The sequence below is a fragment of the Hippocampus bargibanti genome, linkage group LG06, assembly GCF_051943395.1.
Source record: "Hippocampus bargibanti isolate YZ-2025 linkage group LG06, ASM5194339v1, whole genome shotgun sequence".
Lineage (NCBI taxonomy): Eukaryota > Metazoa > Chordata > Actinopteri > Syngnathiformes > Syngnathidae > Hippocampus > Hippocampus bargibanti.
Window position 1 is genome coordinate 1,833,055 of NC_142739.1, and position 16,946 is coordinate 1,850,000.

A 16,946-nucleotide genomic window follows, 5' to 3' on the forward strand; every position below is an offset into this window, starting at 1 on the left:
GTGTCAACTAGTATCAAATAGTAGTTTTGGTGCAACACACAACGATTCACCATCGCGTTATTTATGTGTTTTCCTTCTAATTTCACCATCAACACAAAGTTTTCAGAGCAAACAAAGTACCCAAAATGCATTGTGTGTCGCGTTCTCGGTCAGGGGCGTTCCCTCCGTGACGTCACGTCAGGCATTGTCACCAACTCGAAAACAAGACTTCCTGAATATTCAGCGCAAGTCTTATGTCGTGGAATCTTTGTAAAATGTGCTCAGTAGAAGTCATTTGAAGTGATTTTACAAATTATGGACACAACTTGTCCGGAGACGTCGGTTGTCCTTTAAGGATAAATAACCTGAGGCTCTACAACAGCGGTATCTCAACCTTTTGCAAAGGGGGCATGATTAAAAGTAATTGTACTCATGGCTGCAAATTACATTTAAAACATAAAAAATGTCAGTGTGCCAGTTAAATATTGACATAATTTTTAAACACAATAATAAGGAAATGAATAATCCAGCCCTTGCTGTCAACTTTCCTCCTTTTGTTGATTGTCGGCATTTTAGAAAATTGAGGGGCTCATTGAGTAAAGTACTCATAAACAAATTTTCTGTTCCTACCTGAGCCTCTAGATGGCAGCACTTAGCACTCGCAGGTCACGGCGCTACTGCCCACTGCATTAACCCATTCACTGCCATTCCAGATTTTTTTCGGGAATTGAAAACATGACATGGAGCGCCATTCCCGAATTGTTTCGGGTTTGGGTTTTTCTTGCGGTGGGGTGCCGATAAAGCACTGGTCAGATCTCCGGCCATGTTTTTTCACTTCCACAAGGGGGCAGCATTTGCTTTTTGTATCGCTTGCACCTTATGTTACTCCAGTCCCATATAACTTGGGAATTAACTCTTATTTTCTGATGAAAGAAGAGAGTTGAAGGCTTCTTACGCTGCATAGAATGTTTATGTAGTCCTAAAACTCAATATTGTGTGGATCCTGGAATTGGAGTGAAAATGACAAAAACCCTGGCACTGGAGTGGACACATTTTTGCACGTCTGGTAGTGAATGAGTTAATTCTTCATGCAGACAAGACGTCATGACAGAGGCTGCGGGCCGGATGAATATTGACCACAGGCCGCATTTGGACCCCTCCCCACAATTTGGCCACTTTGCTCTCCAAACTCGCTGAAAGAGTTGCACTCTGAAAATCTGTCTGTGATCGCAGCCTCTCCACCTGATTGAGCATTCAGGAAAATCAGCTTTCTCATCATTGGAACGGTCACACGCTTCACTGCTCACCCATATTTTGTGCTAGCGTGCAGTTGTCTTCATAGGCTCAAAAGTATGCACGGTGGACACCCTCTTGTCACCGGATGATGCGGCTATGTTCTAAATCAACCAAATACATTCCAACTCATGTTAAATGGCAGTCGGCACATGCCTGACTTTTATACACCCTGCAACCTGAAAACACCATCAGCTGTCCACTGTAGTAAGCACTGTCCCTGAAAAGGTTTTTTTTTTTTTTTTTGGGGGGGGGGGTTGCTTTTCCTGACAGTCACATCTTATAACAATAGATATGGTGCACACAGTGCTTCCACACTATCAGGGAATCTCATTTTTCAGTGAGCAGAAGGGTATGAAAGAACATTAAATATACAGTGGAACACACAAGAGAGTCATGATTAAGAGGAGAAAATATGGGGTTTTGAATAGTCTCAATAACTGCAACATATATGCTGCAGGAATTTCCGGCAAGTGCTGTCTGGTTAGAATCTGTGAGAACAATCATACGTCTTGTTCAAAGCAAAGGGATAAGGAGTGTGGCATTTATGTGGAGTTTGCAAGCAGTGTTTTTGTGTCAGAGAGGATATTTAGGATATTTTGCTTGAACTCCCTTTCAATATCAATGGTGGCCATATTTTGAAACGTGTCTGTTCTGTTTTATGATGCCCCAAAAATTTAGCATATGAACGAGGATGTAGAGGCTTTTTATAACCACAACACAGAATCCCTCTTGTTGTTTGCGTTATTTTCTGTCATTTCATTAGGCTTGAGTCAGATGGCAGCCAGGCATATACCGTACTTCCAAAATGAATCGTCGAATTCGCTAATTCAAGAATAAATATGGCAAATGTTTGCGCTACGCTAATTTTAGATACAATTGAAGCGGTAAACGGAGCGCTTGCAAGCAAAAGCTAAGGGTAAAATGAAAAGCCGACATCAGTATTTCATCCTGAGGATTTAAGTTTAATTATGACACCACATCAAAATAAAAATTTCCAACAGATTTGGAATTTAATTCCATCCATATACATGCATAGCAACAACATTTTAAGAAACGTGTTCTCCCGTTATCAGGACACTTGAATGATAAACAGTATTTCCACTGACCTCCTTCCCATGTTTTTTGTAAGCAATAAACATAATTCTTTTTTTTTTTTGCCCCCTCCGCAGAGGGGTTACAAATAATTATATGCACAGTCCCCATTTCATAATACTGCTTTTAGTAACGTTTCCCTCATTTACAAAGTATTGCATCAAGAGCAAATTTTCCAAAAGGGAGACCAAAGTGAATCATTCAACGGAAATACAAGTACTATACAAGAACGCCGCCATCGTTATGAAAACGTCCACACATGGCTTGAAGGAAAAAAAAGGACAAACAGCCACCTACTGTAGGAATGCAAAGCGGGTCGATGCCAAAATGTGAAAGGCAGCGTTGTGCCTGTCGGTCACCGCCGAGTGGTGAACTCTCGGTCCGCAATCTCCATTTGGGGCGTATACTGAAGTTGCTACAGCAAATAAGAAAGAATACACACAAGTGCCTCAGTAGCTAGTTATGTGCCTAAAATGCATCTCATTTTTGTATTGTTTCATGGATCCTACCTTACAATGTAAACGATGCGTGTGCTACACAAGAATGGACTATACAATAACATTACAAACAATTCCTGATAGAAATTTCATTCAAAGTTAAATTAAAATCACGATCCATTAATACCGATTGTAAAATAAATTAATGTGAAAGGGGCACCCATAGATTCTTCATTCGTTTTCTTCACGTTTACGTCATAAAAGGACAGCGGGCGGGAGCATCTCTTGATTGTCCATGAGCAGTTCTGAGCACTGCGTGACGCACGAATCCACACGCAAACAGTGTACCAAAACAATAGTCGCAAACAAGGGCGAATGAATGTGATGGCGAGTGGGAGAGAAGCGGTTTGGGCTCAAAGGATCCCGATCGTCCGTCTTCTCATTTCACATGCTCCGCCGCATGCGATGAGCAGTAAAACTTCTTATGGGTAATAAAGTTTGACAGATTGTTGAACTGGATATCGCAGAGACGACAGTACTTGCTACTTCCGGAAGCGTTCATCCCTTTGTTGGCCGGGGGCGCCGCCTCCTCGTTTGGTGACTTGGAGGAAGGTGACATGTTCTCGTTGGAGTCCGCCGGGTTCTCCGCGGCCCACGTCGGCGAGGGATAAGCCGCTTGGCCATCTGGCCGGGGCTGGTTCTCCTGTTGCGGCGCCGCGCCCGAACGTTCTTCCGGCTTATGTCCCCCGTTGACGATGACCGCGCCTCGGTTTTTGGGCAGCAGGGGGAGAGGCTCCTTGCCGGGATGAGGGCAGCCGTTAGCAGCGGGCTGCTGGGTGGCTTCTCCCGCCTCGCCGACGTTTCCCGCCCCGTTCACGCCTTGCTCCGCTTCGCCGGCCTCGCCCTGCATCGCGGGTCCGCCGCTCACGTAGTCGGTCGGCTTGATCCCAAAATATGGCGATATTTGTTCTGCGCCTTTCATCTTCTTTATTGCTCCGGGATAAAGGCAATGGGGCACATACGCGTTATTGTTGTCATGTTTCGATAGTATGAGCTGGGTGTCAGCAAAAGGTTTGAGAGTTGGCACGGGCCCCAGATGAGGTGGGAACGGGCCCCCGTTCTGCGCCATCACCTTGCCATTCTTTTCACATTTGCTCGGGCTTTTATCGTAGGTCTCGTCCGTGTTGTTGTCGTCTTCTTGCTTCACATCCGTAAACACGATCGTGTCCAGGCTGCCCGTTTCGTTACGTTGCGGCTGTTGGTGCGACTTTTGAGCGGTTGCGGCGGCCGTCGCCGGGCAAAAGTTCTGTTTGTGTGCCAGGTAGTTCTCCACTTTATTAAAACTTATTTTGCAAACTGCGCACTCGTGGTAGTCCAACAGTCTTTTTGGAGAGCTACACGTCTTGTCTGAGAGGAGGGAACATTTTTTGCTGAGATCGATGGGGGCATCCACCTCTTGGGGATCCGCCGGGCTGCATTTGGGAGTCAAAATAGGTTTTGTGACCGTCGGAGAGGGCTCCGAATGTTTGGGGACCATCCCTGGAAAGATATCGCAACGGGGGTGGAAACGGTCGCCGAGGCCGTCCACGGCTTCTTGGGACGTACACGGATTCATAGGATGGACGCCCAGGAAAGCCGGCTGTCCCATGGGGTGCCTTTGGCGGTCCTGATCTGGGAGACACAACTCGTACATTTTTCTTCGCTTGCGAGTTCTCATGTTCCTCTGCATGGAGGGCACCTTGTTGACGGAAATGCGCTTCATGGGCGGATCGTGACGCGTGGCGCAGTAGTACTGCTTGTGCACCATGAAGGTCTCGTGGCGGCTGAAGGTGATGTTGCAGGCTTCGCACGTGGTCTTGCTCGGGTCGTTGTCGCTCTCGACGAGGCCACCGGCGCCGGGGCTTTTCCCCTCCATCTGTTTCCCGTTGAGGCGATCCTCAACTCCGGTCGGCGTGGATACTTTCTTCATCTGGCCCGGGAGATCCTTGTCGGGCCCTTTGGCCCCAGCGTTGATCAGGTCCAAGACGCTGGAGTTCAGGCAGGCCGATTGCATGAGCGAAGCGTCGCCTTCGGCGGGGTGGCAGCCGCTCAGCACGCTCAGAGACGCGTGGCCGCCGTCGGGGCTCACCGACTCGGGGACCTTGTCGGAAAGGGCGGAGAAGTCGGGCGACTTTGTCAGCTGTTGCCAGCGGCTGTTGCAGTAGTGCTTTTTGTGGACCAAATAGTTGTCCAGGTTGCCGAAGGTGATGTTGCATTCGAAACAGGTGGCCCCTTTGGGCATGAGAGGGCCGTAGATGACCGGCGGGTAGCTGTTCCCTCCGTGGCGGAGTCTCCTGTGAACCAGCTCGGACATTTTGGCCAGAATCTCGGAGGCCTGGGGGACCACTGAAATGTCTTGGGAGAAAGCGAACTGCGACAAGAAGGGGCCCGCGGGAAACGTCGGCATGTTGTGCTGCACGGGGGAAGAGGCCAGACGGGGGCTGGAGGGCTCCGATTTGATCCGAGTGTACGAGAAGCTGGCTTTGCTGCCTGGGTGGCCATCTCCCTTGTGAACGGATGGCGCGAGCTTCTTCTCGGCCTTGTCGGGGTCTCCGTCCGCGCTGGTGTCCTTGTTGAGGGCCCCCTTGGGGTTTCCCAGCAGAGCGTCCTTCCCGCCGGCCAGCTCGGCGCAGGCCCGCTGCTGCCGCTGCTGTTGCTGCTGGAGGCTTTCCTCGGGCCCCCCGGGGGAATTCTCGGTGGCGTCGCCTTCCCTGTGAAGTTTGTTGCCGTGGCCATGTAAGTCCTGATGCTGTAAGAGTTCCCTGTGGCTCTGAAAGCTGATATGGCAGTGATTGCATCTGAAGGCCGCCTGTGACAGGTGAGACATGATGTGATGCTGGAATGTAATAAGAGAATCTGCCGTGTAGTTACAGATTGTGCATTTCAAGCTGGTGCCAGGAGGGAGGCTCTCTTCCATTTTGACACCTGCGAATGAGATAAAAAGGACCATGTCAGAATCTGGGCTCCCGGTTCCCCGCTAGACCAAATGCTACAAACCATCAAACACTCATGCGTCGTGCCAGAGAGATCCCCGTGCACTTGATTTTTTTTTTTTGCTGAGGGATATATTATTGTCACGGATGCTAGCTGACGGCAGAGAGAAGAATATGCTCCAAGTCCCAAGTCCTGTTCGCTTTCTCGATTGAAATCATTCAAAACAAAGGGGCCCAAAATGAAAAAGGAATCCAAATGCATTGTCTGTCTTTCCTGCTGTGACTCACCACTGTGTGAGGCGGTCAGGTGCATCTCCAGGGCCCTGGCCCCTGAAAAGGTCTTGTTGCATTGTGGGAAGGGGCACACGCCGGAGGTCTGGTGGGCTCCGTTGTCATTGTCTTCAACAACCGTCTCGGGTTCCCTTTGCCGCCCGCTGCAGTAGTACATCAGATGGGCCTGGAGATTCCTCTCGCTGCGAAACCAGATCCCACAAGCTTTGCAGGGGAAGATGTCCTCTGGAGGGATACAAACGGCAAGCTCATCAAGCTCTCGGGGTAGGATGAGGAAAAGCATCGCAGCGTCCCGTGGCCTACGTGATTCTTTCCGTTTTTGACAGTGCTGCTGCTTCCTTTCAATTTCTCGCCGTCGCATATTGCTGCACTGCTACCACTGGGTTTGTGCCCTTTCTCAAGGGCAAACAAGAACACTGGACCATCTGCTTACCTCCCCGTTGAGCTGAACCCAGATAGCCCTTGCTAAGTAAACAAACACACCATTTGCATGAGGCCTGTACTTTGCAATTAACACATTAGTCCGATCCTTTCGGTGTTTATGTGAACCCAAAACTTCAAGGTCGTTGCTTCTTATCGCCAACGCGGAGACTCATCTGGGTTAATCTACGCTTCTTGTTAAGCAGGTGACCATGGGCAAGCTGTGTGTGTGTGTGTGTGTGTGTGCGCGTGTGTGTGGGCGTGTGTGTGTGTGCCAGAAGAAGAAGTGCACGTTTGTGTGTGTGTCGAAACAAGAGTATCGCATGGCAGCGAACACGAATGATGGTGCGCAAGCACTTACTGTTGACAATTGCAGTGGGTAGGATGGAAGCCATTGCAGCCTGCTGCGGCAAGAGCTGGATGCTGTCCAGCAGCCTGGCCGGGTACATGCCCTCGCTCAAAGACATGTGGTTGACTCCCTGCAGACGTGAGTCAAAGTCAACCGCAAACGCCACCAGCTCTTCGCCTTCCATCATGTTCTTGGTGGTGGTGCACCACAGTTGGCCACCTAAACAAAAGAGGCGGGATGTGTAATTGCTTGTTTTCCAAGAAGCTTGTATGAATACACGGTGAGCAAATCCAGGTTGAAAGGTCAGGGCAATTATACAATGTTTCAGCATTGTGTGTGTGTGTGTGTGTGTGTGTGTGTGTGTGTGTGTGTGTGTGTGTGTGTGTGTGTGTGTGTGTGTGTGTGTGTGTGTGTGTGTGTGTGTGTGTGTGTGTGTGTGTGTGTGTGTGTGTAAAAAAATAGAGATGGACAATTTTGCATCATGAAGACAGAGCTAACATGCACAGCAGCAGCGCAAGCTACTGTCCACTGACATTAGCCTGCGCTGTTGCTGTTATTTTTGCTATTTCTACCTTATGTATTTCGATGTGGTAAAAGGCACAATATTTACATAGAACTACACTAATCTACATTTACAAAAACAACAACAGAATCACAAAATCAAGTAAACAGCTTATTTTCATATAGAAGAGTGAAATAAGTCCTCCAGATTGGATTGTGTTCTAAAAGAAGGGATTCATTTTAAATATTTGACGATATACTTTTTATTAAGTGTCAAAGGAGGAGGGGGCTGGGGGTGAGTGAGGGGAGATAGAAAAAGAGAGGGAATGCTTTAGCTTAGATAATATTTATCTCAACACATGACAGGCTTTCAGCCGCACTCCATTTTCTGTTGAAGAGATTAAAGTTTTTAATGTGGCTATTTACAGAAATCTGGCCGGAGAGATAACAACAAACTATGATACGCTCCCGCTAAATGGCAGAATTAGGACATTGTTTCTGTGGGAAGCTGGACAATTAATTAAAGCACGCTGTTAGCTTTCAAAGATGTGCAAACATACCATCGCAGCGTCGGGCTGAGAGGGGACGTGATTTGAGCCCTAGCTGATGTGGAATAAAGAGAGTCCTGAGGAGAATCGGGAAGGTGAGTGGGGGGGTCTCTGAGAAAGCCCTCAGACCTGTGTAACACTGATTACCCATGTTTACATCAACCTTATCAGATGCTCGGTTTAAAACCGCCCGTAGACAGCATGAAGGTGCTCTCAATGGGCACGATTTCACTTCATCCAAGCAGATTTAGAAGGCGTGGAGTTTACAGCATTGTGCCTTATCAATAAATCATTCTACCTTTCAACAAGGTCTGCCCCCCATTATTATTTAGATACAAAATTGTAGGTTTTGCATCACTGTCTTGATTTAAGCACTTCCTATCTGGGGCATTGAAAATTAGACCGTCACAAATGTGTCAAAGGAATGAAATGGTATTAAAATATGCCACCCATGTGTGCGGGCTGACTCCCTTTGAGTGTGTGTATGTGTGTGTGCACGTCACACGTTTAAATAACAATGCCTATCTGTCGGCCAATCAACTGTGATGAGACGTGCACTTCAGGGTGCTCCACTTCTCGGTTTTGATTCTGTCATAGCGCTCACTGCCTGGAGAGGCCCTTTGAATTTTTATCTCCTAATTAAAATAACAAAACTCTTCCCTACTGTCTGCCCAAGTTACAATCAAGGTATGAGATACAAACGCCGACTGACAATGAAGGGGAATATATCACAGCCATAGCCACAAAAGTTTCTCTCCTCTTTATGGATCTCTTTAGTTAGCACACGGTCGTACCATACAAAGGGAATTATGAATCAGGTCCTGCACGCCGAGATACTAATCGGTGTTTCGGAATCAATGGCTATCAAAGACACCGTAGACTCTTCTCAGCAAAAAGGAGGCAGATGATTGCGTGTAGAAATGTTTTACTGCTTTTGACAGCAGAATATGCAGATTGTATTCCTTCAGCCAAGGGTGTGATAGATTCATCTGTTGTGTGCCCAAATGCTGGAAATGAGGATCAGAACTGGATGTACCATTTTTTTTTCTCGCTAAACAAAACACAAAAGCAGCATTCTTCTGGTTTTGGTCATTTGCAAACTGAAATATGCGTTGGAGCCATAGAAATAGATAGGTTTAGAAGTGGCGTAGAGACGAGATTGATTGCAAACCCGGAAGTGACGGCACGAGTTGTAGCGTCCATAGTAACGTGGCTTGGTTTGGCATAGAAATAGGATAGTTTTGAGCGTATTTAGGTCTATTTAACGTATGGACGCTGTAAAAAGGAACAACAGTTGGGGGCCGCAATGTTTCGCTTACGGATGCTTCAACTACAAGCTGAAAAACAAAGGAATTTCCTTCTTCAAGTGAGTGAAAATGAAATTTCCATAAAAAGAAAAAAAAATAATTCGTTTTGCGATGTTTTAGCGACTAATTTTCGTCCTGTTTTCGATCTTCGACCGTGTATAAGTACGTTCTAGCTGTTCTTCATTAGTATGAAATTGAATTGGCTCTGCCTCCTCAAGCATGTAACTAATTCGACACTAAATTTGAACTGCAGCGGTGTGCGTTTCACTAAACATTGCTAACTTAGCAATATTGCTAATATATTGCTAAGTTCATTGTTAACGCGAAAAACGTGTCTCGCTAAACATCATTTAGCAATATTGTTAACGCTTAGCAATATTGCTAAATAGCAAAGTTTAGTGAAACGCGCCCCAGGTTCTGCTCATACAACATACTAATAATTACTTCTTGATCTTTTTGATCCGTTGTAGATTTATTACCTAATCCTCTACAATTTCTGATTTAGTCCAATTCCGATCACCAATTAAGTATGATCATTCTTTATGAATGTTATTTCTTTCACGTTTGAAGATTGGTTACAATCACACTCAAAAGATAATTATACTATGTATTTGAATTTTCAATCTTAAAGAGCTGTCATTTCTATTATTCATAACATTTTTAGACTCTGAATAAATATACATCAATAGTGGTGTATTTAATTGCAATTGTATGTTTTGGATTATAAAAAAAATATAATCCAAAGCATATCTGATCTTGAAAGTTGAGGTTTTTGGACTTGTCCGACTTCACATCGCGCCGAAAGACGACGTGAGAGTGAAGTAGTTGTCTTCTAAAACATATTTAGCCACAAAGTATTAGAATTTCGTCGAATACTGGAAGAAAATCGACGAAAAACGAGCAAAAATTATTCATATGATACGGAACGGTGTCAGAGGCTACAACTCGTGACGTCATCAGTGACGTCACGAGGGCGCACGAGGTGACCGCGGGGCGCAATGCTATTGCCTCCTTTGGGCACTTCTAAACCTATCTATTTCTATGGTTGGAGCTGCTGGATTCGCTGGGTCGAGCCAAAGACATAACTACACATAATCAGGGCTGCGGTATAGAGTATACTACACTTGGATCCAGTGTGAGATCTATCACAAAAGTGACAGGAAAAAAATCAAACCCATTTGAAATTCATATTTTGGCGGTTGTAGTTTGCAGTGGGAGTCCAGTGGTGTTGGTTCGATCAGAAAAAAATCAAAATGCTTCATGAATTGGACCACGGTATTTACATCGACGGAAAAAAAGATCAGACCTGTCGTTTAAGAAGAGCGATCCCAAGAAGGTGCAATATTGTTGCTAATGTGCTACTGTTAACCTCGTTTCCAATTTAAATCACAAATCCAGGTGAGCCGGCCGCGATAATAGTGTAATTTGTGCGAATGAATGCACGAGGCGTCAGGTCAAGAGCGAGAGCGAAAGACCGACGACGAGTCAAGAAACTGGGCGAAAAGGCTGGGAACAGTGCAGCTAGCGATTTGCACTTGTTTGCCTGCTAACTGTCTGCGTCGAACTGCCTTTGTGCAGTAGCCAATGCCGTTGGAATGAAGGCTATTGTCTAATTCTTCCTGCAGAGCACCCGATAAAAGAATAAAGAACTATGACATATTCTAAAAACAATGGAGGAATTAAGGAGAGACAATAGGCCAGCTGCCTCATTAAAACAATCAAAACGGCATCCTGTACGTGGTCCAGATAATTAAAAAGCACCGCTTCCGAAAAGTCTCTCAATACCCTCTCCGGCAGCTCACTGAGGCCCCAAGACTCGAGCTGTGCTGGCGAAATGCCCTCTTGCCGTCTTCCTTTTGATTAATGCTTTATTTGAACACAGGGTTGAAGATGAGCATATGAGAGAAATTCATGAAATAGATTTACACACACACCCTGTGTAAGTACTTACAAACTAATCAAACGTCTCAGGATGACTCGCCGGGGGCATGAGCCACGAGAGATTTCAAAGTGCAGACATCACAGGGCATTTTGTTTTAATTTCCTCAAGTTAAACGAATTCAACAGAAAACGCTTCAATGGAACAGAATAGCGGTACTGTATCTATGGGAGGGGGCGGGGCCAAGCCAGATACATGAGCCGGGTGCTTTTATTTTTTGCTCCCTGCAAACAGCTCGGCGCCGCCATATCTTAATGAAGTCGCAAACAAATCTCGTGCCTTGTGCAAAGCTGCGAGACAACACAGCGGCAGAAATAACAGAAGGGCTCGGATAATTAAACTGGCCTGAAGACAGGTATTCAAATGTTGGTGTGTAAACAGCACAACTCTTTTAATAGTTTCGCTGTAAAATGCGTAGTTAAGCACATCGGCGCTTGCCTCTCCCATCTGTCCAAACACATTAACATTGCCGAGGCCATTATGAATCTGGAGTACAGTCGCACATATGACAGCACGGGTGCAATCGAGCTCATGGGAAAAGTCACAGAGGACCATGAATGCACCGTGCGTCATTTCTAACAGGGTGGGTGGATGCACTTTACAAAAGTTGCAACACACCCGAGGTTGCGCAATTTGGATTGAGACCAATTTTTGCCATGGAGAAATATGCCTCATTTTCAGCGAGCGGCAAAGATCTCTCCGTGCACGTTTTGCTTCTCTGCAACAGCCGCCTCAACCGACGGGCCCTTTTGAGACAAGAACGCCAGAAATGACAAGACACGTCGCATATTTGTGGCACAAATCGACATTGGGGAAATTTCAGCCAGGCTCGTCTGATGTTTTTATTTTCTTGGCATTCCTGCCTGACCTACTTTTATCCTATTCAAATGATACTTCAAACAGAAAATTAAATCAAAATGTCACGATGGCGACCGTTTGACCCCGGATTGTATTATTTCCAAATGTGGGCAGAGGGCAGAAGAAAATTGTTCAATTATCAAGAGGAAGAAAAGTTGACTTGTAGTTGGAGAATTGTTCATTTTTAGTTATTTATTTATTTTGTGTTGGCTATGCAGGCACAGGCAGCATTCAGTACTCATCTCTAATGGCGTTGCGCTAACCGCTGCTCTTAATTGTGCAATGAATCCAGTGTTGCCGAAAGCCTTTGCGAGGGCTGTAATTAAAGATGTTACTCTTCTTGCATTGAATTCGGCTCCAACTCCACCAGGTCGAATGGGAAGAAGAATCACACACCTACGAATCTTAAGTAGCTGCATGCTGTTCAATACCATATGTTTATTTATTGTCTTTTTTTCCCAGCCTGATTGGAAGTCAAGTAAAAGTCTGATGATGAATCACTAATGGACGGATGACTAATATCTGCATCGGCACCTGTGAGCGGAAGGTGCATTGACAAAGTCCAAACAAAACCTCCTCGTGAATACCGGTAAATATTTGGCTCAGTTACGCGCAGTCGGAGTGACTCGCCATCGTTACAGTCAGATCAAGCAGAAAGCAAAGAGAGCCTACTGAGAGCAAGACAATCATGCCATTCACACCTTTAACGTAGCTCAGTGTTATTGACGATGCACCAAATGAAATTGGCAGGTTTTCACCGACAGGTTTCACGTTGTCCTTCTCAGGTTGAAGGCGGCCACTAGGAGGCGCTCTTCTCATATTCAAGGTCATGCGAGCGATGAGAGATGAAGCACATGCCACAAGACAAGAGCATCGTGTGCTTCGACATCTTTGCTTGTCGGTAAAGATCTTTATGTTATTGGAATTGTATTTCAGTAAAAAAAAAAAACATGCCGCTACACATGATTTGTACCTGGAAAATAAAAATAACACGTGCTTAATATCGTCAAATAAATACCCGCAATTGCAAAGTAAATGCACACATTTGAATTTAATATTAAAGTACACATTTACACACCCGCGCACGCACACACACAACCACACGCACAACCGCATGCACGCACGCACACACACGCGCGCGTTATCATTAAATATATTTTGGATACAGCTTGCCATGACTCCACAAATGTCTCGACAGGACCAATTTTAGTGTACTTGTGTCGGCATACTGACAAGTAATGGCCTCGAGCGAAGGACACGCAGGCCACATTTTGCAAATTAAAAAGTCCCTGAGGGAGAAGATACTGTACACACACAGCATATAGACACATATGCCATTCCCATTGTACTTTACTGGAAAATATATGTCAAGTAATTATTAATAATTGATTAAGGAATTAAAATCTAACAATTGAGCAGGGTTATTATTATTGAAATTTGAGACTGAAATGTAAAGACATTGCCGAAGCACGTCTCCGGAGATTTTTTTGAGCAGCGACAAAGACTCTGGCAGGCGATGTTTGTGTGCTAATTGTTGGGTTATTTTGATCGTTCGCCCTTGGTTCATTGCTTCGACGGTTGTTGATGGAAGAGGATGGTTAAATCATCAGGGAGCCAGGTGTAGAGCAGAAAGTTGATTTAATCTTGGAGAGCGCGGAGGCATCGCGGTGTCGGCTTAAGGAGAGAACATGGCCAGAGAGAGAGAGAGAGAGAGAGAGAGAGAGAGAGAGAGAGAGAGAGAGAGAGAGAGAGAGAGAGAGAGAGAGAGAGAGAGAGAGAGAGAGAGAGAGAGAGAGAGAGAGAGAGAGAGAGAGAGAGAGACAAAACAAGAAGGGGGAGCATTTTATACGGCGCGCAGTGTGTGACGCGAAAGGATGTGACACAATGTAAATGCGACATCATGTAAAGAAAGGCAGGATATGACGTACAGGAAGTCCAAAATGTAAACAAAGATTAGCGAGCGATGTTTAGAGATGTTTGTATGGCGAATTACCCCAACACTAATATTCTTGTAATCATTCTGAAGGAGAACATATAACAATCTGGGTTGCTCTATTGGAGTGTAAACAACTTGAATGTGTTTTTTCATAATATCACATCAAAATACCCTTTTGCAATTACGCATTTCATTGTAACTGGAATATTTCACACTTCAAGCATTGACAATTTAGGATGATCTCAAGAGGAAAACCTTTTCAGGACGGTAACTGTCTGGATTTATGACAATTATTTTCTTGTATTATTTTTCAAAGCAAATGAATTGTTTTCGCTGCGCGTGTGATAAACTAGAGGGCAATTTCAACTTTGGGTCCAAATGGATTCTGCTCTGTCACAGATTCCTACACTGCAATCGGTTTCCTCTCATTTGGGCTCTCTCTCTCTCTCTCTCTCTCTCTCTCTCTCTCTCTCTCTCTCTCTCTCTCTCTCTCTCTCTCTCTCTCTCTCTCTCTCTCGCTCTCTCTCCATCACTTTCATTCACCCACACATCCCCACACGCACACACACGCTGAGACAAAACCGTGCCTGGCTCCTCCAGCATTTTTTGCTGTGCTTTCTTCTTTTTTTTGGACAGGTGTGTCCCGTTGAGGACTCTATTAAGTGTCTCTCTCAGCGGGTAGTTCTGCTCATGTCCTGGTTGTATCGAGTCGACATGTATTTAACGCGGCCCCTGCTGCGGAGGCAGGCTCATCGCAAACCTGTCCAGACTAGGCCACACTAACGGGACCAAGAGACCCGCTGTTGACAGGATACAATTTGATTGACGACCGATGGTGTGACGCCTTCGTTCCTTCCAGCTGTGTCCCAACACACACACACACACACACACACACACACACACACACACACACACACACACACACACACACACACACACACACACACACACACACACACACACACACACACACACACACACGCACACGCACACACACACACACACACACACACTTATCCGTCACAGCTCGGCGGAAGCCTGTGAAAGGCTCAGGTTGGGGATTTATTTGTCTATTTATTTAATTTTGGGAGCGCAGCAAAGCCACTGCCACGTGCCTCAGTGTCTTGTCCAACATGGCTCCGGCCCTACACCACATGGGCTGGCTGCCTGGCTGGCCATTCCGTGTGTGCTAGTGTGTGTTTGTTGAGGATGCAGGGTGGAAACGCGGGGGTGGATGGTGGATGGCAGCCCAATGCAAATGCTCACTGTTTAAAAAGTGGGAACCTCTCTCTTTCCTCGTCCTACTTTTGGTCTTCTGGTGCTGGCACTTCTTTTCCTCCTCTCTTGGACAATCAGAGATGCACCTGTCCTCCACTTTGGAATTAAAACATCATTATGTTCTGGTCAGGAAGAGTGGAATTAGCTCCTTCGCGGTGTTAATTTATGTTGATTGGACAACAAACTGTTCATATTGTACATGTCAACGTGGCATGCGATGACCCGTGTTTCCGCCCTCACTGTATTTCTACATCTTGCTTAGCATGTGATCATTATGATTTTCTGTCATATTGGAAGGACAGGAAATAATGTGGGCCTAACGGCGTCCATCGCATTGTGTCTCAATAGTTGCTGTATCGGGGCGCACGCTCGCCGCCCCAGCTCATTACCATCCAGTCGTCCTGGCAAGCCGCTGCGCTGCCCCAGGTATCACCGCGCGGCCATCTGGAGCCGACATCTGTCTCTCTATTGATCACAAGGGTTTAGCACTTGATCAAACAGACTGCGACAGGAAATTGCTCTTTTCCCCACAGAAAAGGCCAAACGCTTGCGTGAGGGTAATAGAGTGGAACTCTGATGCAGGAGCAGGGCAGCGAGCAAGCAGGCGGCGGGCGGGCACGCCGCGTGAGGCCACTGTGGATGTGTTCAAATGTAATGCATCATCACCAGCATTCTGCTCGTAACCCCGGATCATTAATGCAAATGCCCGGTTGTTGCCAGTCCATAGCTTCACAATTGGAATCCTCTTTAGGAGCACATCACCAAATGCTCACATCAAGAAGCCAGTGCTGTCAAACTCATTTTTTGCCACATTATAGTGGCGGTTTCCTCTCAAGGGCGGTTATAAATTGGGGGAAATCATTACAATGTTTCATCTCCTCTCCAAATATTACATAGAGAACGCACAACAAATTAATGAATAACTAGTTTTGGAATCTGAAGTCAAGAATAATGACTGTTATTCTGGTTTACATCCGACATTTTTAAATTTTGCTTTGGATTTGAGCGAGCTTCATTTGCTTTCGCAGGCCGAATAAAATGATGTTGGGGGGGGGGGGGGGGGGGGGGGGGGGGGGGGGGGGGGGGGGGGGGGGGGGGGGGGGGGCTTGATTTGTCACGTTTTGCTTTGCGACCAATGGGTGGCACTGTAAGGCCCCACCTGTAGATGCACAGGTGTTGGTCGTTTTAATCAGTGACAGTTAAAAGAACTCCTGGCACGACCATTCAGTGTCGGGCCATTGTCTGTTTCATCCTGTCAGGTTTGTTTTGTTTCGTCTTGTCATGTTTGTTTTTTGTTTTTTTGCTGCTTTGGACAGTTTTGTTCTGATGAACTTGTTTGGGATTTTGTCCCTGCCGACAATTTGTCAAATACTTCCCTCTCGCCCGCTTTTTTTTAAGGACCAGTACCTTCCAAAGCGTGACAAGATTTGGAACTGGACTTGACTTTGACACCTATGGCATAAGCCATCATTGAAAAAGATAGAACTCATGTTACGAAAAAAAGATTGATTAAAAAGAAGACAAACAGACTACACACCCTGAACTGGTTGCCTGTCAGTCGTCAGTTACATTGAGAGACAAACATTCATTCATCCTCACATCCACAAATTCACCGAATAGGAACTGTTCCCATGCTACCTGCTCATAAGTTAGGCGAGTGTACCACAGCGCCATCAGCGACTGATTGGCCTCAAATGAACCCCAAAATAAACTCGCTTGCCTCACTGGACTGTCACCAGTGGA

The 16,946-nt window shown here is 46.0% G+C and overlaps 1 protein-coding gene and 1 long non-coding RNA gene across 2 annotated transcripts in view; one reads left to right on the forward strand and one right to left on the reverse strand.

Moving 5' to 3' along the window:
• Window positions 1-96: 96 nt before the first annotated feature.
• zfpm2a (zinc finger protein, FOG family member 2a) overlaps window positions 97-16,946 on the reverse strand; it is a 125,891-nt gene continuing 109,041 nt past the window's right edge. Inside the window, exons 6-8 of the mRNA XM_088999689.1 lie at window positions 6,849-7,055; window positions 6,065-6,292; window positions 97-5,768 (exon numbers count right to left, since the gene is read on the reverse strand). Coding sequence (XP_088855815.1) covers window positions 3,244-5,768; window positions 6,065-6,292; window positions 6,849-7,055 — 2,960 coding nt within the window. The 3' untranslated portion in view covers window positions 97-3,243. The remainder of the gene's footprint in view (window positions 5,769-6,064; window positions 6,293-6,848; window positions 7,056-16,946) is intronic.
• Window positions 11,376-16,946, forward strand: part of LOC148896169 (uncharacterized) — a 31,001-nt gene continuing 25,430 nt past the window's right edge. The window contains exons 1-2 of the long non-coding RNA XR_016115325.1: window positions 11,376-11,486; window positions 12,775-12,890. This is a non-coding gene — a long non-coding RNA (uncharacterized LOC148896169). The remainder of the gene's footprint in view (window positions 11,487-12,774; window positions 12,891-16,946) is intronic.